The sequence below is a fragment of the Stegodyphus dumicola genome, chromosome 3 (assembly GCF_044657685.1).
Source record: "Stegodyphus dumicola isolate Sdum_Otavi_A_Nest chromosome 3, ASM4465768v1".
NCBI lineage: Eukaryota > Metazoa > Arthropoda > Arachnida > Araneae > Eresidae > Stegodyphus > Stegodyphus dumicola.
This window is the reverse complement of record NC_140770.1, coordinates 62,303,941-62,330,011: the sequence shown is the minus strand read 5'-3', so window position 1 is coordinate 62,330,011 and position 26,071 is coordinate 62,303,941. Positions and strand designations below refer to the sequence as shown.

Here is a 26,071-nt window from a genome sequence, read left to right as displayed (position 1 = left end):
AATAATGTGCCCTAGGAATTTCTAGATTGTTGACTAATAAATGTGCTATGATGTGATTGTCGCATCACAGATTGAGCTGGACATAATTGCCTATAGACTACCTAAATCTGCTATGTTTGTACCAGTTTGAAATACTGCTAAACAACATTATATGAGAAAAACTTGTGTCATACTGAATTTTTCTACATCTTAGTGTTTGTTGATTTAGAATGACAATGTTAACTATTATGCGTTAAAGAATTTAGGTTGGTAGGTATAGTGTGAATGGCCAAACTTACATAAATAAGTGTTTTAAAATAAATAATGTAAAATTACTTTATGCCATTCAAAACTTTTTCTCAAAAATTTATAACTACAGCATTAATGGATGTAAAAAACCTTCCCAGAAAATGATCAGATTAATTTCTCCATATCTGAATCATAAAATAATATTCTTCTGTAAGTCAAGTGTTGAAACATTAAAAGTGCATAGATTTATTTCCACTGAAAGATTATGTAGATATAATGGTATGACTAAATGTCACTACATGAAGTTTATTACATTACAAATTTTGCTTTATATTCTAAATTCAGTACTTTTTTCCCGTATTATGTTTTATAATAAGAGATCAAATTATTTAAAGTACATGAGATATGAACACAAATATCATATATCGTACAGACCTTTCTACAGAGGCTGTTCACACATTTTTTAGACGTATATTGTATTCACAAAACTAAATTACATAAAATTCTTGTGTTTTAAATGTTCTATTTGACATCCCTTATTCTGAACTATCTTTCGACATTGTAATTTCCAGGATAATAATGCCTTTTGAAGTGGCAGAAAAGGTATTCTATCCCATTCCTCTCAAACAGCTTTCCAGAGTCCTGTTAGGGTTTTGGGACAACGTTTGGATAATGCAGTTTTTAAAAGTCCGAAAGCACAAAAATCCATAGGTGACACATTGGGAGATTTAATAGGGATATCAGTGAAGGGTATGGCCTTGATACCAGTTTTTTGTTTCATTTCTTTTAGGAAATTTACAGTGGATTTTGATGTGTGGCTGCTAGCTTTGTCCTGATGGAGTCTCACAGATTGTAAAGCGATGCTATTTCATTCAGAAAAATTGGCGATAAAATATGTTCCTGATAGTATTTGGAGTTAATCTTGACATTTTTTTGCACTCTCTTTATTTTTAACTTGCCATTATAAGAAAAATCAGCAACAATCATGAATCCCTTAGAAAAACTTTCTTTCGATTCTTTGAACCATGTACTTAAATTTTTTTCTCCCCTTTTATGATAATAAATGGCTCTTTTTTTGTTACAATTATTTAAATACACCCATGCTTCATCTATTGTGACAATTGTTTCCCATTTTTCTTTGGATAAGTATTTCTCATATAGAATTCTGCAGCGTGTCCTGCGTTGAGTGATATACTTTGGAAGAAGATGATGCACATTGCGTTTTTTGGCTTTCTTAAGAGTTAAATCAATGTTTATCATTTTGTTTACAGTGGACACCTAACATTTTAATGATTTTGCAACTGTCCTTTGACTAGGATTTTTTTTTTAACATTAAACAATGTACCTTTGCAATAGTCAAAGATGTCCGTTTTTTCCTTGGATATTTGTTTGAAATTTTTGTCCCAATTGAGGCTCCAATTTGATGTTTTTTTCCTTTCTTGGTGATGATATTACCTATCGACGCTTTAGCTATCACAAAACCATGACTCTCACATCGTTTTTGGATAACGGAGTATGCATGTTTCTCTTCGGAAAGAGCGTAAATGTAACCTTCGAACCACTGCTTTGTTAAATTCGCCATTTTGAATAAAAACAAAACTTTCAAGCCACAGACGATAATTTTGACTTTTAAAAACATAGTACAATTGCAATTACTTCTTTTGCAGCAAACGATTTTTTATTACCGCTTACCAAAATCGTCTAAAAAATGTGCGAACAGCCCTCTGTATAAATAAATATAAAGAAAGATGTGGATTAAATTGCATGATTGACTTGTTTGGGATGTGGGATGAATACAATACAGGTTGTCCCAAAACAACCGCATAAATTCTGCAGAGCTAGATTCCTCATTGGGAGTACATAAAAACTGCCTAAAGAAGCGTTCCTGTACGATCCATAGTTTACGAGAAAAATACGAGAAACGAAGTATGATGTCACTGTCGGTGCAAGAAAAATAACGCTTTATTGGACATATCGATAAATTTCGCCTGGAAATTTATTGACCTATCTTTCCAGATGATAATGTTTAAAATGTTCACCGCGCATATCGCGTCATGCATGACGCATGCTCGCGCGCTGTAGAATGACGTTAAGCCGCCGTTGAACTGGTATTTAAGAGGCTGCATCTTGCAGCTACCGGTAGTCTTCGTATGGTGGCCATGTATTCCGTGTTCCAATTAGAAGTTGTAATTCCAATTAGAAGATTAAGGAACAACGCAATCTGCAACATTAACTGAAATAGATAATTAGATAATTTTAGCTTAGCTTATACAGTCGTTATACATTAAACGCGCATGCGTAAACGTATTTTGCGCATGCATAAAGGTATTATGCACATGCATTGACGCATACGCAGAAAGTTTGTAGCTTTGAGGTCCCGATTATAGATCATTCCGGATCATGGACATCTGGATTAAAGACTTTTGACTGTATATTAGACAATTATTAACAAACACTAATATATTGTGCATAATAATATCTAATGTTAATTTTGCTATTAATAACAAAAATAATATACATTAATCATAAGTTATTAATACAAATTTATCATGATACTTATTATTATATAGTAAATTAATATTTAAATAAAATTAAAGAAGTTAGGTGGCTTTATCTAATATGTTTATTACCAAACTACTTAATCATATCTTAATTAATCCAATATATTAAAACTACATATTATCATATTGCTTACATAATTATGCAAATTAATTAAGTTATACCATATTATGTATCAGTATCATAATCATTTAGGTATGCTTATGTTCATGAAACTAAGGAAATAAAAGATTAATAAATAATGATCATGTACTTACGAACAAATAAGACGTTCACAATTTGAAGTTCTGGAATTTCACTGAATATTTGTTTTCTGAGAAAATTCTTGTATCCATTTGTTAATATCTTCCGTATCTCTCAAGTTACTTCTAATTGTAACAGTAGCATCTAATGATTTCACTATTTCATTTTTAAATTAATCAGGAAGTTCAGAGGCAGCAATTTTCAAAATAGAGGTCATACTACAAACTAAAATAACTTCTACAAAAAACAAAAAAAAAAAAAAAAAAAAAAAAAAAAAAAAGACTGTAAAAGGCTTTGTGACATCCTCATTGTAGGTGGAGTTAATGGTGATGGCCATCCAGATTGTTATTCAAGCAGTGTACAATTTGCTTATATGCTTTCTGAGTAAACTTAACCTCTATTTTATTTCTTTAATGAAATGATTCAGTTCAGATGAGAGCAATAACAGCTATATTTACAAAATGGCAGCAAGCAGCTGTGGGGGAATAGCTAAACAGAATTCATGGGCAAAATAATTTCTTTCTGGTGTATCTCGAAGATTTTTGATAAGATTCAAGTTTTGAGAACATTTTACCCATTACATACACCTTTACTTCCTTCAGCCTTGCCCTGCACTGATAAGTATTATTGTCAATCAAATGAAAAGCTGGATCAACTCATGAAGAGGGGCAAAGAATTAGTCCTAATACCTTTTATCCATCACAATACTCCTTAGAGCATATTACACGGCATAATATTTAGCCTGTATCATCACTGCCACAACTAAAGATATGGTATTAACATGTTACTGGGTTGGTTACATATCCATTTTTGTTTCATATTCTTAAACAGTGTGAATTTCTGAAGTGAGAGGTTCACCTCAAGCTTTTGGTGCCTCTCACTTTAGGACATAAGGTATATTTAATTTTTTTCCAAAATTAAGGATTTAGTGGTCCCTCATGACTATAACTCATATGACCCTATAAAAAGGACTTACTGGACCACTGTATTGCAAGTCAAATTAGTTTTTGATGTCATAAATTGCACTCTTTGTTTCATCCTGAACCTTACACATCAAAGGCAAATTTTGATTTACCTAGAAAGAATACACCAAACAATCACACTCTTGTGTCAGCCACATCTTGCACTACTTTGCACTCCTCCACCTTAGCACTTGAAAGGACATACGCTATATTGCCCAGATATAAAGCCTTTTGGCATTATCCTTCACCATACATTATTGACACTTATCAACATTCTTATTGCAAAGTAAGGATTGCTGAAAGAGTCACTGGAGTTCTTTGATGACTACGATTACACACTAACAGTAAAATAAATTGGTCATCAAAGATACTGTAGCCCTATATTATTTGGAATTCATCTCAATAACTGTACCACTTGTTTGGAATTTTTATAAATAAAAAAATACAGATTACTCCATAGAAAAGGAACAGATAACTTTCTTAATGGGTCATCCTGCTTCATGCATTAATAGCATAACAACATTGAGATGCTCCTAAATGTTATAACCTTTATGAAGTAAAAAGCTGATCCAATGTTATCATTCTTTGCAGAAATATTTTTTAAGCATTGATTCTCTTGTGCATTAACAAATCATTTTCATGCTGCATTTTTTTCAAAAAGTACTCCTTTGTTGAGAATTTACACTGTATGCTTAACATTTCGAAGGCAATTTACATACATGTCACAAACTTGAATAAATTTTTATTTTGCAGTGTGATGGAAGCTGTGGTAATCAAGAGCAAATACGTGATGTCACCTGCGTAAGTAAATTGAATGGCAAACAGAACAGCCCACAATGTGATCTTGATACAAAACCACCATCAAGACAATTTTGCATAAAAAACTGCCCAGATTCCAAATACCTTGGTAAACCATTCAAAAACATTTTTAACATTTTATTTTATAATGTTATATATTTCAAGTATTTGAAATATTGTGTAAGAGTTTTTAAAAAAAAAAAGAGAAAGAGAGAGAAAACTGCAATATATAAATTATAGTTTATTTTCTTGCTTAGGCTTTTATAGGTCAGTAAGTTAAACTCTTTTTAACCCTTTACGCACAGACTTTTTTTGCTCAGTTAAACTAGCAACTTTCTAGTAGCTACATTAAAATGACTTTATAAATATACAAATGTATACAAGTAATATAGTTTAATATTTTCAATATTCTGATTTTTGTCTTCCTACACCTCTTACTGCATCACTGCTTTTGTTGTGAAGAGATATATTCTCCTTGTTCAACAACAGAAAAATCAAACACTTCATTTTAACTTATTTTATCACCATCCATGGCTTACTTGAGCATTTGCTTATACTATCGTTATATTTTTATAAAGATTGTTTTGATTTATATACTATGGCAGTGTGTGTGTGAGTATTGACAGGGTATAAGTGTGTCTTAGTATTTTGCTAAGTCTAGCCTATGACTGTCTATCTGAAGGCTACTCAATAGGTCTTTAGTGATTGAGGCCTGCATGAATTCATTTGAAAATCTGACCTGCTAGTGAGTCTAATTTATAAAATGATAATGCTATAACTAGACTTTAGTATGGATGGATATCCCTTTGTTTGATCTGATCACCATTTGTACTCAGCAATTTTACGATGTTTTTGATTTTCCTCCTACTGTTGTGTCGGGATCTAGGTACTAATAGCATCAAAAACTTTAAAAGTAATATTCCTAATTATCATGATTGCCATACAATACTTAAAAGCTTAGAGAACCTATTCAAGATCAGGTGCTGATATCTGTTAGGAGGTTCAATGTTATAGAAGATAAGCAACCACTGTTGCCATTTGAGTTACTGTAAAAGGTGCCCTGATGCCTCACAGATGCAAAAGATTAAATGAAATAAAAAGATAAATTGAATACTTTTTGCCCCCTTCAAAATTAAAAGAATCAGCCAAAAATTTTCCTTCTCTCAAAATACTGGTGAGGAGATAAAATACATGAAAAAGTCTATAATGCCTTCTTGATGAATCCTGGCATTCATGATATCTGGCTAAATACCCAAGACTGTTATAACTTTTAATATAGCTACCATCAGCACAATAATAAAGGCACATTAAGAAGCATATTCAAGTTACAGCAAATACTTCGCATGTTTCCGAGTCTCCAACCTTGCTGCTGTCAAGTTATACTAAAACAGAATTCACAGCAAAAGAAACCATTAAAATGCAGGAAAGTTGCTTTAATATTCTTCATTTGATATTGATGCAATGGTATGAAATGCATATTACTATGTTCATGATATGGTTTAAAAGTCTGATGATTTCTACTTTAAAAATAATAGATACTCATATCACAGGCACTTTCATGTATTCAGAGATAACATCTAGTTCTACTTACATTTATAAATGAAAGCTGTAATTTTTTCGAAGCAAATTTGTCATATATACCAATTTTAATCTTATTATGAATTGATTTTTAAATGTCTCTCTTTTTCATATTTTTTACTCTTTATATCATATACTTTTCTAAATTTTTAATGGAAGTGTTTTTTTTTTAATCTACTCAGTTTATTTAAAAATATAAGATATATAGCCAAAAAAACAACTGAAGTAATTTTTAAGCAGATAAAGTTAACACTTCAATATTTTGATAGGATTCTCTATGCAAGTCAATAAAAACAACACATTCAAGCTTCTTTTATACCATTAAAAAAGGCTCTGGAATTATTGACACAAAATATTATTCAAGGTTGTCAGCATATTTTCTTTCATCTCACACACATCATTATATTGTTTCCCTTTCATAATTTCATTAGTCCATTGTATAACAAAAATAATAAGATGCTAATTTAAGCAGGTAATATGGATAAAATATGCACACAAATGTTGTCCTATCAATGCAAAGAACAACATTTGTGTTTCAAGATATTTCACCAACAGTTTTCCAAGAACTATTGGCAAAGGTATGTTAGTTGAAGCAACCATCTTCCGTCATCCACATTTCTGGCCCTTTCAATCAAATATTCATACGCAGTCTTTCCAAGGTATCAAGAAAAAATATGGTTTCACTCTTTGTCCTTGTGCCTAATCTCATTAGCCACCCAGCCAGTATATAGTTAGCGCCTAGGTTCGAATCCCAGATAAGGCATCTTTGTAAGCATTTAATGTCATATAAAGTCAGGATGGTAAGGAGGAACTCGAAACACACAGTGAGCCAAGAGTCTTCTTGAGAGGTAGGGAAAAAGAAAAGAAGTGGGGAAAGTATAAGACCACCCCCCAGGGTGATCGACCTCAAAATTTGGATGGAAGCTTACCAGTTAGCTAGGTTTAGCAATACCTTGATCACCTGTAGTATAACATAAGTGTTGAGTATAACAGAGGCTGCTAAGTGTCACAAGTAGGAGTACACACAAAACAATATTAAGGATGAACCAGATCACACAGAATGACGTCCCATAGTATATTAGTATAAGAAATGATGATGATGACAATCTCTAGAAACATATAAACAAAATGTGTGCAAACTATGATGGTATTCTAGTTATTTTTGGCACTCATTTTTATGTAATAAACATGGCGATTACTGATTACAGCAAACTGCTCAAGAACTATCTGCATAAGAACAATTGTGTACGTGTAGCAAAATGGCCTCCTATTACATGGGGGAGTGGAAGAAAGATAAATTCGTATTATCAGCCCTTTTTGCTAGGCTAATTTTGAGGTCTAGAACTACATATGTGGCTTGATTACACAGCCACAGGTTACTAAATTTGAATACAGTAGAATTTTTAAATTGCATACATGAAATATTAGTTTTTAGTTTCAATTCAAGATTATTTTCAACTATAGATAATTCTAGAAGTGCAATAGTATTGTTTCTTAGTTCTGTTAGAAAAAAATACCAGCAGAGTACAACTCTTGTTCAGCATTCATTATACAGTTTTATTGCTATCAGAAAAGCAAAATTTTAGATTGTTAAAAAATCATGGTATCTACGAGGTTTTTTTTTTTTTTTTTTTTTTCTGGCCTATAAGATGTACTCCCTTTTATACACATTTTTGAAGGAAAAAAACCTTATAATGAACTTGCAATATTTAAAAAATAAAGTAATACAAAGTAATACTTTCTCCAAATACCCAATCTATCTGGGAAAGAACACCTTTTAATCCTCTTTATCAAAACCAGACATTCATCTCCAGAGCTAAATGAAGAGTCACTTGATATCTTTTCTAAATCATCATCTGACTCCTCATACAACAAATTGTCCTCTATACCATCCAGTGCATTACTAATACCACATTTCTTAAATGATTTAACCACTGTCTCTGTTTTCACAACATCCCAAGAAGCTTTGACACATTCACGAATGAGGTATCAACGCAATAAGTACCAACGTATAAGACGCATCCCATTTTTCAGACCTATTTTCAAAGGAAAAAAGTGCATCTTATACGCCGGCTAATAGGGTCATCAATTAAAAAAAAAAAAAAAAAAAGAGAGAGAGAGAGAGAGAAAGGTAGATATATTAATTTGTTTGTTTGTATACTTTTTTTAAAAAAAAAGGTCTGATTGCTCTGTCTTCCTCTGCTCCAAATACTCTTTACTGTTTACCATTTAAGAAATGATTTCAATATATCCTAAAAAAGAGAGAAAGGTAGATATATTAATTTGTTTGTTGGTATACTTTAAAAAAAAAAAAAAGGTCTGATTGCTCTGTCTTCCTCTGCTCCAAATACTCTTTACCATTTAAGAAATGATTTCAATATATCCTTATATTGCTTATAATATACAAAAGTTTTTTTAAAGCATTCTATTTTAAAATAATTACTTAATTGTAATAGAATTCGTCACTGCTTCAGTTCGTTTATATTGACCTTAAAATAAAAACTAACAGTTACAAAAAAAAAAAGAGAGGACAACATCCTTCAGTTACTTAATTACCTATTTGAAAAAGCATTTTTGAATACTTATCAATAATAATTGATTTTTCAGGTAAATATTTCACTTATGGCAGAAAACCGTAACTATAATACTGGAAATAAAGAAAATGTGGCTGATTCAGATTTATCCAAAGAAACAATAGCATAATCATCTTTTAACGTTTAAAATGGATATAAAATAATTCTTACATCAATTTGGCTTTAAACTGGACTTTGGATATGATTTCTTTTCATATTCTTTCCAGTTGTTTTAGTGCATGAAACAAAAATTATTCAAACTCATACGGGAATTTAAGATTTTTAAGAGTATATGGTTGATTAAAATTTTTATGTTGTAATTATCCTACCACCTTTTTACTTACTGACATTTGTGAGAAGAGAAATAATATTGCAGGTAAATGTCATATTTTTAATAGTAAATAAAAAAATTGGTTTCTACTTCAATTTTTATCAAGGGCTGAGAAGAATATAACTTTAATGACAGGTGGAAATCTGACTGGAGCAATAAGATATTCTACATGGTAACAGAAAGGTAAATGCTATTGTTCAGAAAAATACTTTCTTGCAATCTAAAAAGTAAGAAAAAAGTATATCGAAATGGTATTGGTAATGATTATTAAAGCAAAAATTAAGATTAGAAACAAAATTTTAAAGTTTTCTGATTGTTTTTGTAGGAAGGTGCTAACATGAGTATACTAATTTTCAAGAATCAAGCTATAATACACATTACAATTAATTTGTTTAAAGGAAATTTTAAATCACTTTTCCAAATTAAATACTTGCTATAAATTTTTATTTTTCAGACTGTGAAGATCACTATGAGTGGTGCCCTGTTTCAACAAATGAAAGACTGTGTGGTCTTAAATTTTACATCACAAATTGTTGTAAGTCATGTAGGAAAAAATTATGAAACAATATGTAACACTGAAAATATGATTTGTATAGTTATGCTGTATTTATATTTGACCATAAATCATGGATCACTGCTTTTAAACAGCCACATTCATTCAACGCAGTATTTATTATTTCGTTCAAATATAAGACATTTTTATAATCTGCTTTGTATTTAAATTAATTCAGACTAAAAAAAAAAAAAAAAATTAAAGCAAAGAATTTTTGAAAATCATCAGTCTTGTAAAATATTTAAAACAAAGACAGTACAAAACATTTTATTGTGACAAACTCATAACAAAACACACAGCAGTAAACTACCCTAGCAGACATAAAAAATGCTATTCATTAAAGAACTTGCTCAACAATAACCAAACACACAACTTAAACAAGAACACTAAAAATGGAGTGCCTGAACTTTTTTTAATATATATTTTAAATAATGCAATATATGTCAGGATTTAATTCAAATAATTATTATGCATTTCCATTTGTATTCATTTGGAATCTGACTTTAAAAAAAAAATTAAGAGAGTTCTGCATAAAACTTGAATATTGATCAGGATCCAAAATATCACATGATAATCTAAAACATTTTTCTGGATTAGAATATAAAACTAATAATTATTTTTAATCAAATCTAATACAGCAACGCAAAAGGCAAACAATTTTCCTTTTAATATAGATCTGGTTAAAGATACTCTGAATAAAATATATAAACAGAATTTAAAAGTAAATTGATAAAATTCAGATTAATAACAAAAGTGACTAAATAAATGTGTAATTCACAAAAGCCAATATAATGCTTGTTTTGAGAAATACATGATAAATACAAATATCAGATATGTAATATAAAAATAAATAAAAAAATATAAATAAAAAAAATCAGATCTATATTCATACTTTTTGAACAAAATAAAATGTCATGCGTTTTCTAAGAAACATTATAATACACCCCACTTTGTGCATGCTTTTAAAAGGATCAAGTGTCATGCAGGGTTGGTAATCACAGAACTCCAGCCAGAAATTTACTAAGAAAGAAACAAATATATTAAAATGCTTGCAATACTATAAAAATATATTCTTTAATTTTTCAAACATTAAAGAAGCCATTATCACAGCAAGTGTCACTTAGAATACTAAATTAAGAATTTAATTTTCTACGTTATGAATTTTCAAAAAATATACTTGATAAATATCAAAATCTATAATAATATGTCTAAGCCAACAGCAATTTTAATATCGGTGATCATAAAATTTACAGCAGTAATTAAGCTCAAGCTAAACCTAATAGTATTGATTTTTTAAATAACTGCTGTCACAAAAATTGGCTAACCATTTTCCTAAACTAATAAAAAACTATTACACAGGAAGTCCTTTATAAATTAACATATTTATGAATATTATATGGAAAATAATAATTCAATATATCATGATTTTAAAATTGTTTTTTTGGGTGGCTATATCAATAAATGTAAAATATAAAAGTAACAATACATTATACCATTCTAAAAAAACAGTATAATAAAAAGTATATTCTTTGTCGATAGAAATAAATCAATTTTATTATTTTCCCGTGGGCTATAGGGGCCAATTTCGAACGTATTATGGCCATTTAGTCACTTATTTTAAATGAAAGGAACAGAAAAACAAATCTACAGGGTCTTGCACTTCATAATCCATATTAAAGAGTAAATTTTAAATCTCCATAGTTTACTGAAATTTTTTGAGACACATTTAAAGTAGTGAAAGCAAGGGACATATATGTCCCAGCCCCCTGGAAAAGGTTAACTAAATTAAAAATATATAATTATTTATACAATTTTATAGTTGCTCCTTCACATTTTAAAAACAGTAAATACTTTTTTCACTTAAAATGCACTAATACATGAATAAGGCAATTATTTTTTAGATATGGAAATGTAATATGTAAGAAATACAAGCATTCTCCCCTTTTGATATATATTTTCCCTTCTGATATATATTTTAATTATTCATTCTTTTGTAGTTTTTCATATAACTAGAACCCATTATACTTGAAAGAAATTTACTCTTTTCATTCAATTTCTTATGCTGCTTGGTAAAATAAAGTTTCTATTTAATTTAATGTGGAAAAAAATTTTGCTATGAATCATTTATTTACAGTGTATTTATTTATATTTCAAACAAAATTCATTGGCACATTTTTTAGGGCAAGGAGCTTTCCATTCTGAGAATTTTGGTTTTGAGTAAACAGTCAGAAACCTCATATTTGTTTTGAAATCTAATACATCATCAAAATTTCTAAAATTAAGATCTTGTCTGTCAAGAATCAAGTTTCCCCCCCCCTTCCCCAGCAGACATTTGCTAGCATAATAATTTAAATATAAATTAAGCAAATTCAACACAGCAGCTTTCTTGCAAGGATGAAATATAACTACAAAGAAATTAGGCTACTTCTACAATCATAATTTGTTCAAATGTATTATTTCAGTCAGCAACCTTCAAAATTTAGCCAATATTAAATCATACTATACAAATAAATATAAAGTGCAACCCCCCCCCCAAAAAAAAAGGGAGACAATTCTATAGCGCCTGCTCCTGTTTTACTAGGCCAATTGACAAAACTCAAATTGCGTTTTTCATGTCTCGAAAGCGTGACTTGGGATATATATTAGATTTATATATAGCATCATTCTAACATAGGTATTTTGACACAAAATCAGACTTTTTCTGAAATGACATGCCAATTTTTTTCCATATTTTGATTCTACGACTCAAATTATGCTTAATATTAAATTTTATAAAATATGGTGCAAAATTTACGGAGAAATTCAAAATTTCACGTTGCCATATTTTGTTCAGTTTTTGCCAAGAATAAGTTACTTGGTGAACTTCTTAATTTATAGTAACTTATTTTCCTTTTCTTTTTTTCATTGCTGACGACCAGAAAAAAGTCATTGTTCATACTTTCAAATAATTTTAACAAAGTGCGTAAACCACATTTGGCTTTATTATTGCTCAAAAAAAAGGTGCCAAATTTTAAAATCCTCCTATATGTAAATTAATGTATATCTTAGAAAATTTTGAATAAAAACTCTAGTTTTTTGCAGGTGTGCCTAGAAATACATCTACTTTAAGATGACAAAAATTTTATAGGTTATAACACAAAACTTTTTTTCAAAAAATTTATAAAACATATTTAAAAATACAAATTTTAAAAGTAAATCATAAAAATATGCAAATTATATTTGGATTAAGCCTAAATTTTGAATTCTGGAAGAAGGAATCAAGCAAGTTTAATAAAAAAGATATTAATAAATACATATCAAATTCAATTAACATTGAGGAGCTAAAATTTTGAGAGCCAATTTTTTAAAAACTACTTGTAAGATTTTTACAAAACATGGCAGTCTGCCATAATTTGAGTCCTTTAATCGAAATATGGAAAAAAAATTGGCATGTCATTTCAGAAAAATCCAATTTTGTGTCAAAATACCCATTTTATGTCAAAATACCTATTTTAGAACAACGTTATATATAAATGTAATATATATCTTAAGTCGTGCTTTCAAGACATGAAAAAAGCAAGTTGAATTTTGTCAATCGGCCCAGTAGAACAGGAGATATAGAACTGCCCCGTTTTTTTCTTGCGCGGTGTACATATATAAATATATGCAATATAAAATATGTAAATCAACTTTATAATTCAATTTAGCAATAGGCTTTTAATTTCTAATTTTTTATTTGGGTATTTCCTTTCTGTATTCTAAAATTAGTAATAACTTTTCTGGACTGCATTTCTAGATTAATCTATGTCACATGGATTACATAATGCTCATGATGTATCTAATTCAGAATCCGAATTAAAAATTTTGAGAACCAAGACCTTTCTAATCTCAAACAAAACCTTCTCTTAGTGAGCCCTGGACAATTGGGCACTTAAGCTTCTGCCTCTTTTCCGATTAAGAGGCTATTTCCCTTGCTCCTTTCCTATTGTAGCAGTATTAAAAAATGTAAAATTTTAAATAGGCACATTTAGAGTGCCAAGTAAATTGTGGCCACAAATGTCAATTGGAATAAAAATGAATTTTAACCTTTCTTAGCTGCCAAGTCTACTAATCATTATGGATTCAACATTTTGGCATTCTATTCAATCAGAATTCTTCCTCTTCAATATGAATCTATGTTCTATGCCATAAACATTGCTACTTCCCCCCCTTTTTCATAACATCTTTGAAACAAATCATCATCTCAGTTAATCAATCCAACATTTAAAATAATTAATAAAAATTCAGCAACATTTCAAATATGCATAATATTTTAATAATATAACTCACTGCGTGTCTGAAATGAAAAATATATTCATTGCAGCACATTTGTTTTGAACAACAAACTTCACACTAACTTTCAAACAGGAAAACACAAATGACTGTTAATTAGATGCATAAGGGGAAAAAAAAAAAAAAAAAAAAAAAGAATAGTGAAAAACATAATAAGAACCAGAGGGGAGAAAAAAAGAAAGTTTATGAATATGGAAATGTGAAAAGCCTCGTATTTTCACTTCAGTACCAAAAATATGGCAAAATAAAATCTACAAACAGAAACATAAATAAATCACTATTTTGACTCGATATTATTATTACTCGATATTATAACTATTTTGCCTCTAGGAGCTTATAAAATATAAAAGAGTTTCTCTTTTATCATTTTGTCCCATAATAAAAAAGTTTCGTATTTTCAATAAACAAAATATGTAAAAATATTGCTTGCAAGTGGATTTTTAATAAATATGTTATCTACATACAGTAAGACCCCGCTTAACGCTGTTTCGTTTAGCGTTGTTTCGGTTTAGCGCTCTTTTATTTCAACCCGGGGATTCCACGAAATCGCTCGCAGCATACGGGGGATTCCGTGAAATATTATGCAGCGATAGGTTTCAAATACATATCCGAAAGAGTGTACTTGTATTTCTTGTTTGGTGCGGTGTTGTACAGACATATTTTGAAGGGGTAAATGTGGAAGATGTCGAAGAAATAATTCAAGAAGCTGCGGCTAGTCTTTCTAATGATAAGCTCAAGGAATTAACTGAACAAGAAGAAAACAAAAATGTTGACAGCAGTGATTCAGAAGAAGAGCAAAAAGAACTTTCGATGGCGTTTGTAAAAAGGCGTTAACCAATTTCCTAGCCATCTTCCCTTAACCCCAATATTTACATGTAAAGATAGCCTCGTTTAGCACTGTTTCGCATTACGCTCTACTTTGATGGAACGTATCCCCCGTGTTAAGCGGGGTCTTACTGTATGTTCATCTTTGAAATTTGGATAAAAAATTTTAAAAATGCTATTCTTAATTCAAATACTTAGATTTCAGAATTATTAGTTTTATTAAAAGATATTTTATGTATGCTATATATATATATATATATATATATATATATATATATATATTGCTTTAATTTGGAAATCCTCATCTGTAAGTAGAATATTTTTGAACTATATCCAATTCCTACCCCCCCCAAAAAAGTTATAATATTTTCTTTTCACTCAATATTTATTCAGACACAACACATATTGTACTCGATGTACAATATGCAATGGGGGCAAAAATGAATAAATTAAGAGTAAAACACTGATCTAAATAATATGTAAAAATAAAATGAAGCAAGTTCATTCAAAATTAAAATCTGCACATAAAGTAAAGCTGCCATCACTCAGGAGTTTTTGAAAAAATATAAATCTTCTTTCACATTTAATACTAAAAATGATCTATCAAATATTGGTCACCAGAGTTCATCTACAACATGTTTTTATAATTCTCAATACTAAGCATTTATGATGTTAATAAGGCCACATCTACACACTAATTGCCAGAGGTTTGAAATTTCAAAGCCATACTTCACAAGACTAAACAAGACTTTAATTATTATTTTTTTTTTACAATTATTCTCCCCCCCCCAAAAAAAACAAGTAAGTCAATAATTAAGAAAACACATACAAATGTTTGCTAAGAGCTTTCAAAACTGACTGTTGATGCCCTTATTTAATTATATTAATAGAATGAAGTAATAATTGGGTCTGACTACAGAATACTTTATTTTCCTCAGAACTGGCAAGGATACCGAATTCTTAAAGGACCCCTCCTTTAAGAATTCGGTATCCTTTAAGAATCAGGTAAAAAAGGACAGTTAAGTAATAAAAATAAAATACGGACAGTTAAAACAAGAATGGTTAAAAAGGTGTCTGCTGTGCTAAGCAATAATTTTGAACAGGTTTTTTTTTCCACCATGCTATGTGTAAATCTGAATATGTCATTATGTATTTTCTTATAAATTTTTTCAGAATTGAATCACACAGATTTGGATGTCACAGCTGTGATATGTAAAATGAAAACAGCTCCATTAATGCATAGAATAAGAATGTTATCGTATCTCTGAAAATGATAGCATTTGTCTTTTAAAAACATAAAATATCACATTAATTCAAGAATTCTACTATGCATAGAAATGCTATTTAAAAAAAAAAAAAGGAAAATGCCAGAAAAGGGGAGGGGGAATAAATATCCTGATAGTTATTGTTAAATTCAATGCTCATCAGCATTCAGCTCACTATAAATTATTGATTATTATGTTATTATATTATTGATTATAATGCATAATGCTGATTTTTAAACTATTCCACATGGAAAAATAAGTATACTTGAAATTAGTCAACCATTAGTTTTGATAGTTTAGATAGGTAATGTTAAATTCAATGCTAATGAACATTCAGCTGACTATAAATTATTGACCAATGTTATTATATTGTTGATTATAAAGCATAACACTGATTTTTAAACTATTCCATGTGGAAAAATAAGTATATTTAAAATTAGTCAACCATTTGTTATGATCACATCAATAACTGCCAATTTTAATATTTTAATGTAATTCATAGCCAGCAAATTAAAAGCATATCAAACTGCAAGTAAAAAGTGCAATACACAGAACTTTGAAATTCTACATTTTGAGCATAAAAAAAATTTAAAACTGATATACTCTAAAAATGTTAATCTCACTGATAAAAAAAAATAAAATAAAAACTTCATAATGTTGATTTAAAAAATATTATTATTCAATATTTTTCTGGAAAAAAAAAGCCTCTTTTTAATTTTTATAACCTCTATCAAAATATTTACTTACAACTGCCAGATATTTTAAAAATGATTATCAATATTCTAAAAAAAAAAGTGAAACTTTAAAAAAATTTAAAATATATTGCATAAACTATTAATATTTTTATAACTACAATATTTTTAAATAATGCTTTGTTTTAAATATTATATAGTAAACAAATTAATATCTGTAAATAACATACTAAAAAGAACTTGCAGACTAGAGGTCAAGAATGAAAAATCTCATATTTTAAGATAACAGCCCACTTATCTAAAAGTATTTATAAGGCTTTTCATACTTCATCTAATAATTTAAAATTAGAGATTCAACATTACAAAACAACTTAAAACACTATAGTCAGAAAAAACTTCAGATATATGCTACAAGTTGTGCTTCTAAATTATAAAACAGACAAGACATAAATTTCAGAGATTAGCTATAAAAAGAGTACTCAAGTATTAGCACAACCACTTTAATAGAAGTCACCAAATTTTTAAAATACGCCAAAACTCTAGCAATCATGTGTATAACAATTTTTCAGTTTTAACAAGTAACATAGCATTTTCATTATGTGTTCCTGCATTCAAAGTTCCAACTGTTTTTATACATAAATGATATTTTTACTTTATTCAATTAAAAAATATATGCTTATGGAATTTACTTGAAATGGAAGAAATTACCATAAACTTTCTCAAGTATATGTACTTTGCAGCAAAAATGCTAAAGGACATTATGCTTTAAATCTACTCTAAAAGCAACAGAAAAAAACCAGACTTCATCAGGTTGTTGTGCTAATGTGTAAATACTAAAATAGTTTTCAAATTCAGTTGCTGAAACTCAAGAATTTTAACAACCATCCTGTTTCATATTCATTTCATATTTAAATTATCAAAGCAAGCAATCTGGATCATTACATAATTTTTTTTTTTAAATTTTCTATTCCTTATAAATTGATGCCACTGAAAATCAAAAATATTTCAACAATTAATCCCTTACTTCACGAGAAAAAAATATTTCATTGGTCTGTTGAGTAACTCTGATAAATGTTGTACGACGTGGAAGCTCCTTCAATTTGCTAGCTCCAGTGTATGTGCATGCTGAACGTAATCCACCTAGAATATCTAATATTGTCTTTTCAATGTCTCCACGATAAGGTACTTCAACTGTTTTTCCTTCAGATGCCCTGTGTTTGAAAAAAGAATAATTTTCTTGTTATGTAAAAACTAAACTGTTAAAGATGAATATAATTTAAATTACTATGCAAATAGTTAAATTAATTATATTCAAGCAATATTCCTTTTCAGATAAGGTTTGTGACACAATAAGATCTTCACAACATGAAAGACATAAATAATCCCATCTGTAATAATATAACAATAAAAAAGTATTAGTAATGATTCTACAAAACTGAAGGTTTTCAAATTGGTCAATATTTATAACATCATTTTCTAACTGCAACACATTTACACTAACATTATTTACAATCCCCAAAACATATTTTAAAAATCATGCTCATAACACCTATTCAGAATTCAAGCAATTTTTTTTAATTGGCTTAAAGTTGTCATCCTGATGCCACAATTTTAATTGTGTAACTAGGCTGTATCAGACAATTTGGAAAAGTTATATTTATTGAATTTTTGGCAAAAAATTCTCTCACACACATTTAAAAAAAAAAAAAAGCAATATGAGCAGATGCAATATTATGGCACACCCATGAAACAACTCATGGATGATTGCAGATGCATTACCATGACAGAATCATGAGTTAGCTCATGGATTCAGAATTACATCATGTAAATGCTTCAAAATATTCAAGTAATAATTTTATTAAGTATGTTTCAGGTAATACTGGGTTTTCATGAAAGTTTCCCCGCAAATATTGTCTGCATAAACAGTTCATGTTGGTGTGTGGAAGTGGCGTGTTTAATTATATTTTTATTAAACATGCCAATTATGTACATTTACTTCCAGTTCTGTTGCAAAAAGTCAACTATAGTATGTCACCAAATCATGTGTTTAGGTACTAATGTTGTATCATATGACACTGTGAAGGTTTGGTACTGAAAATTCAAAAAACAAGAACTATGACATTCAACAAGCAGAGCACTCTGACCAACCTGCTGATGTTGATGAGGCCCACCTTCGAGAACTTGTGAAAGAAGATCAGTATGCAACCACTCGAGAGCTTGCTAAGGAGTTAGATGTTAGTGTCATGTTTTTTAGCATTTTTAAGTAGTTTTCTTTATTTATTTATTGTTGTTACAGCTGTATTTAAAGACTCTGCAATTGATTTGGGGCCAACAGATTTTTCTCTTGTTACCAATGATTTAACATTAAAAACAATATCCACCTTTTTCAGATATTTGTTTCTTCTTTCCGTGTAGACTGAAGGTTTTCCGATTAATAACCCTGCTTATTTTGCACTTATATATTTAAATGCAATGCATTTGACAATACTTTTAAATTATACAATAGGAATCTTTCTCTTCAGAAAGTGTAAAAATACATCTTTCAATCCACAGCTTGTTTACATGCGATATTTTGAAAGAAGAATAAATTTAAAGTGGCAGATGATATTTCTCATTTCGAAAAGTAAGCTATTGGCAGAAATTTTTATTCAAGAGCATTTTCTTTTTTTTAATTTTTTATCGAAATTGTTCTAAAAAACATGTAAATACATTCACAGTCCATGAGATTAGCATACCCTGAAGAAATCATGCCATAACAAACTATGCAAATGGCTCAGGTGAATTCTGATATGCAAATGATTAAAGTTTGGTGAAAGTATGCTTGGTCACATACCATGCAATGCCACTGCAACAGTTAACTGGCAGATATGGATGGCAGCATCATGTCATCTCCACAAGGAATGTGAAAATCATCATGATATAAATGACCATGTACAGAAGATGTCTTTATACATCAAGAACACAATTTGTACATGAGAGCAACTTCCACAGTCTTTATTATTAGAATAAAAATTGCAAGATGGTTGGCTTACCATATAGCCTACCACATGGATTATTTAAGCTACATCATTTTTCAATATCTGCAAGAAAGAGCAAGTAAGGAGAACTACACATAGCAGGCTAGTTCAGGAAGGTGTAGGCAGATTCACATGGTGAAATGTTATGTAAATATTTTCTTTAGCTGAGGTTAAAGGAAATAAAGAATTCTTAAAGTGTGGAAAATCATGACAGAAAACTTGCCTCAAGTGAGTGAAAATTTGTTTATCTTTGTTTCATTTGAATTTAGCAGTTAGATTTAATTTCATAATTTTCTTTTTGAAGGTGTAGGAATCAACTTTTTTTTTCATTAAATCCATTTAAATTTCAAATAAGTGCACACTGCAGTTTTATTGAAAAATTAAGGAAGTGTATTTGACAAAACAATGAGATTATTCGAAATGAAGCAGTGCACACACAAACACATACACACACACAAAAAAAAAAAAAAAAAGGCTTTTGTTTACTTAGAATTATTTTTATTTCCTGAATGTTTAAAAAATATTAACTGCTAATGAAAATATACAAATCTACCACCTAGAGTACTAAGTTCGAAATATGTACAGTATCCAGAATGATCTAACATCTGGACATCTAGACTACCAAACCACAAAAAAATAACCTCAAATTCTAAGAATGAAGAATATAATACTCAAGAAAAAGCAAGTGTGCAGTAAAAGCAATTTTCTGACTAATACTTCTATTTGACACTTTCAAATACGTGCTGGCTAGGAAATCACAACATGGATAATAACAGTACATCGACTGATGCTGTATTGACAAACATACTTTCAGCCCTTGAATGATTGTGTGTGGGGGGGGTAGCTTATTTTTATCTGACCTAAACAATAAGCTCAAGATACATTTATTTGGAATGGGATGATGCTCGTACTGATTTTCTTTTGTTAGCATAGCTGCAAGGAAGAGAGAAAGAATTAGATTCCAAGGAGTTTGAATTCAGTTACCATAGCAAATCCCTTCTTCCTTAACTTTCTGATTTTGAACAACTTATTATTTTCCCAATCTTATCAAAATTACAGTTATAATGAATGATAACATTTTATAAAATCTGATGTGTAAGGCATTTCAAAATCATAAGAACACATGTCTGCGGATATTTTTGAAATTGCCTGGCATAATGATTAGCAAGCTTTCAGATTTCATGATGATGATGATGAAAGCTGCAAATTCGAAGGTTTTTGGATATCACTAGTAAAAAGCAAAATTTTCTGATTAATGAATATAAGAAGTTATGAAAATGATATAACTGAAGTTTTACATTGTGATGATAATGCCTCAACCATTAATCAATTAACAGAATGGGAAATATTTTCAATATAGTTTTAAATACAGAAAATATCTTTTAAGCTTCAAGTAACATTTTAATTTCATGTGATAGTGATTTAGGAAAAAAAAAAAACTCGCTTAAAGAAATATTAATAAAGATTTTTTTTTTTCATTTTATTATTTCAACATGTCATCTTGCTAAACAGATGATCTAAAATACGAAACTGACTAAGCCCTGATGATGCCAGATCTTGGATTTTGCCCTGTATGTTTAATGGTGTAGAGCTGTTTCAAAGATTTCACAAAATTTTAAAATTTCATTTAAAAAATTGGTTATTAATGATCAAATTCCTCACAAAGTTTGCCACTAGTGATCAAAAACTACATATTTAAAATTTTGTGGCATTATTTACAGAATATTAGCAGCTATATATACATACACATACATACAAGGGGGAAGGTGTGACACCCCCCCCCCCAAAAAGAGACTCGTCCAGTAAATCATTGTACTTAGAAAATCAGTTTTCTGTGACATATCACCTTCAAAGTAATCCCTTTCAGCATTCACACACTTCTGCATTTGGTGCCCCACTGCTGGTAACAGTTCCGAAACGAGGTTTTTAGAAGGCCCTTCAGGAGACTCTCCGTTTTTGCCTGAACCTCTTCAACTGAGGTAAAATGGCTTCTCTTTAAGCAAGATTTAACTTTAGGAAATAAAAAAAAGGTCACATGGAGCCAAATCAGGTAAATAAGGAGGATGCCCCATTACAGTTTTTGTTGGTCAGAAATTGTTTACGGGTAGGGCCGTGTGGTGGGTGCATTGTCCAGGAGCAACAGCCATCCATCACTCCACAACTGTGGCCTTTTATCCCTAATCTTTTCACAAAGTCTTCAGTACTTCAATGTAGTAGTATTGATTAACAGTTTACCACTCAATCATTACAATTCCATTAATGTCGAAGAAGACAATTAACATTGCCTTGAATTTTGATTTTGACATGCGTACTTTGTCCCTTTCCCATGAAAACCACTTATGCCATTCAAACACATGTGCACGAGACAAAGTTTCATCTCCATAAGCCTCAATTAACATTTGAAATGTTTCCTTGGCTGATTTCTTAAGTTTCACAAGAAACTTGATGTTGATTAGCTGTTCAGTTTTTTACATTAGACATTTGTTCCAGCAGAATGCAGTTTCACATGTTCACTTAATGACACCATACTCCCAACTGGTGCGATCGGTTAAGTTGAAAGTGGCTGCATGGATAGAGGAGGTGTGTGGGATGATGTCACCTAAACAGTTGTTGCCAACTCCACTCTTTTTTTTAAGCTATACACTTAGTCTCTCTCTCTCTTTTTTTTTGGGGGGGGGGTCTGTGTGTGTGTGTCAGACCTCGTATACATACAGATACACATTTACACACTTACATACATATATATTGAGATTTCAAGGTGGGAAGACATTTTTTGTAAGTTGGGAAGATGTACAGTATTGGAAGATTACTACAGAAGCAAAGATTAAGTTTCAAAATAATCAAAATTTTCATTTTGATGAATGCACGAAATGCATTAATTCTTTAATGCTTAATCACGACATTCTTTAATTTGATTTAGCAAATTTCATCAGGGCATTCAGTTTTACTTTTTTTAATCCAGAGTTTAAAACAAATAAGCAGTAGTGTGTTTAAAAAAAAAATAAGCACTTTCTCGTCAACATAACATCACATACTTTGTAGCTATGTTGCATCGTTTTTTACTTTTTCAGCATCAATTTTCCTCTACTTTGCACTTAGTTACTTATTCTTATTTAGGGAATAAAATTTTTATTGTGATAAGAACAGCCATATTGCTAGTATAAAATAATTAGCTTCATACTAAATTATACAATAAATAACTAGTTTTACAGTAAATTTTTAAACAGGAACAATATATTTCAAGTTACTTTTGTAATTCCTGGAAATGCTTTAATTTTCCTTAATCCTTATATAAAACAATCATAACATGTACCTATATTCAGCAACTCCACCATGATAGCGTTGCATTGCAGTAGCTGAACTCATGCCATAGAATAACTTTACTTTCTTGCCATTCTTTTCATAGATATCACCTCCTGACTGATCATGCCCTGCAAACATTCCACCAAGCATAACAAAATCTGCTCCAGCTCCAAAAGCTTTTGCAACATCTCCAGGACATGTACAGCCACCATCCTATAAAATATATAGTAAATTAATTTGAAAATATGACAGTGCATAAACCACAATAGAATAAATGCATTCTTTAAAATTCACTCTAGTATTTGTTTACCATAGCGACACTGGCGCTAGATTCACTTAACAGTATTAATAATTAATCCAATAATTATATAACAGTTAACTTATATATTTCATAGTTAACTTATATATTTAACTTATATACTTATATATTTCATATTATAACTCATAATGCACAAAATTTATATCATTTAAAGAATAGAATTATCAAATCGTTGCCACATGTTCTATTCAAATACTATAACAAAGTTAAAATGATGTATAAAAGAAATTAAGCAAACAAAACAAAAAAGAAACAGTTTTTCACAGAAGATTGAGTATTTCTCACTTAATTAATTCAGTTCTCACTTCGCAAGAAGGCAAAAATACATAAAAACTCAAAATATACATATTAAAAATTACGAAGTAAATCTTAAACACTTATTTCCTCAAAAAAATTCCAGAAAGAATTAAGCATGATTTAATTGGCAATAATAAATGAATGCGTTATCTTGTTGTTGCGAAGCTAAGTTTCTCTAGATTGGCAACAAATCCACTAGTCTCCTGTTTCAAATGTAAACATCAATGGCCGCCATCAAGAGAAGTATTAGGCTTAGCGGCACTTAAACAACTTTAAAATTGTTGATAATTCTAAAAATATTGCATAGAGATTTACTAAAGGCATAAAAACCTTAACCGGAAGATAAGAACAACATAATTAAATCATTTTTAAAGCAAAAAATGTACAATTTACAAACATATAAGAGTAAAGAAACTGAGATCACTGAGCCGGGTAACAGAGTGGATATATATATAAATATATTTATATACATTTGGTGCGGCCAATCGCAACCAAAATACGAGGTGCACATCTACATGTTATAGCAGTTTTATACACAAAATTTCAACCTTCTGAGGCTGCTCGTTTTTGAGTTATGCGAGATACGTACATACGTTCGTACAGACGCCACGAAAAATTCTTTTCAGAATTAATTTTAAAGCAGTTTTATAATTTTTTAATTAGGAAAAGAGTATTTTATTCTGTCCTTATGTACAGATATCACACAAAAACATCGTTAAATTGCATTCGATAGCGGTCAAAATGGATATTTTCGTTGAAATATGCTGCCTGAAACTTTTCGCGATTACAATACTTCCTTTTTACTTCGTACAAGGAAGTAAAAAGAGACAAAGTCTGTTGAGATGATTAATGATACAATAATTAGTTATCAGATTAATTATACATTGCTAGTTCTATATAATTCAGTATAAAAACTGATAAAGTTTATTTGACATGAAAAATCTTTCATTTCTATTTAATTCATTCATTATCGCTATTAAAGTTAATGTTTAGAAAGCTTTATACTTCAGTTATAACTTCTCTATAGTTCTGCTGTTAATATTTTGTCATGCCATCTTCACATGAACAGAACTTTTATTTACATTTTAAATCCAATGCCACACAATAAAAATCAGATTTAACATACGTTTGACAAAATTTAGTTATTCATTGGTTATGAAGAAAAATACAGAAATTATCCATTATTTATTAAAATTAAAAAAAAAAAAAAAAAACATAGATATTTTTTACTTTTTTAGATATACACCAAGATTGCCAGAATAGTTTACTTGGGCTGTTTTAAATGATTATTTTTTCAAATATAACTGTATATACCCATAATTATGGCTAGCTGTCATTTTGACTATTCTTCCCTGTTTAACAGAAAGCTAAAATAACTTGGTATATCAGAATCTTGACAGCACCCTTTTTTTTAATGCCAGATGTTATTTGGCAACTGGTTGGAATCGAAGTGAGGCTTCCCTTTCCAAAAGGTGTAATTTCCCAAACAGGTTTCATATTTAATACCTATCGGATAATTTTAGTAAGTTCTTGAAACTTATTCTGTGTGTAACTGTTTGAGACTTTTGACCACTTTTTTCTAATGTGCAAATTTTTCTGTATCAAACATTTCACACAGAGCTGTTGGAAGAAAATATCTATCAACAGAAATGGTAAAAGAGTTACAAGAATTATCTGATGACAATTCTGCTTCGGAAATTAGCTTTCATGACTAATTAAATAGGGAAATTCCCTTTATTTTATTCAATGAAAATTAAATTATTCCAACTATAATAAAAGAACAAGATTCAGCAAATGACATTTCCATTATTCTATCAAAAGAAAAATGCCAAAACATTCCACCATCTGGTTTCAAAGAAGAACAAGACATTTCTTCATGTCCCATACTGAACAGATTCCAAAAATAAAATTCTAATAAAAGAAAGTTGCAGAGGTCAAGGATTTAGCTTTGAATGAGAATTTAATTGAGGATGATGAGGAAGTAGCCTGTGGTTCAAAAAGACGACAAAGGTGTGAAACAAGTCATATCCACTAAGAAAACAAGGAATTAGATGTTTTGAAAATGAAGATTATCATTCGAAAGAAAAAGATATAGCAAATTATGGTAAAGTGTGGAAAAAGCAAATTATTTCACCAAATTCAGTTGGAAGACTTCCTCTTCAACGAGCTTTGAGAAACGGGTGGGCCAACTACTTTTGCTAAAGGAAAAGTAATTGA

General features: G+C 29.8%; 2 protein-coding genes across 3 annotated transcripts in view; one reads left to right on the top strand and one right to left on the bottom strand.

Moving 5' to 3' along the window:
• The window catches only part of LOC118184121 (A disintegrin and metalloproteinase with thrombospondin motifs 16-like), a 132,324-nt gene extending 122,407 nt beyond the window's left edge, over window positions 1-9,917 (top strand). Inside the window, exons 22-23 of the mRNA XM_035353771.2 lie at window positions 4,746-4,899; window positions 9,727-9,917. Of these exons, the coding sequence (XP_035209662.1) occupies window positions 4,746-4,899; window positions 9,727-9,833 (261 nt within the window). The 3' untranslated portion in view covers window positions 9,834-9,917. The remainder of the gene's footprint in view (window positions 1-4,745; window positions 4,900-9,726) is intronic.
• Window positions 9,918-10,076: 159 nt separating this feature from the next.
• Window positions 10,077-26,071, bottom strand: part of LOC118184122 (GMP reductase 2-like) — a 39,154-nt gene continuing 23,159 nt past the window's right edge. For both annotated transcript variants that reach the window (XM_085812951.1, XM_035353774.2), the window contains 3 exons: window positions 23,249-23,451; window positions 17,943-18,129; window positions 10,077-10,845 (listed from right to left, as the gene is read on the bottom strand). In XM_085812951.1, coding sequence (XP_085669077.1) covers window positions 10,843-10,845; window positions 17,943-18,129; window positions 23,249-23,451 — 393 coding nt within the window. In that variant the 3' untranslated portion in view covers window positions 10,077-10,842. The remainder of the gene's footprint in view (window positions 10,846-17,942; window positions 18,130-23,248; window positions 23,452-26,071) is intronic.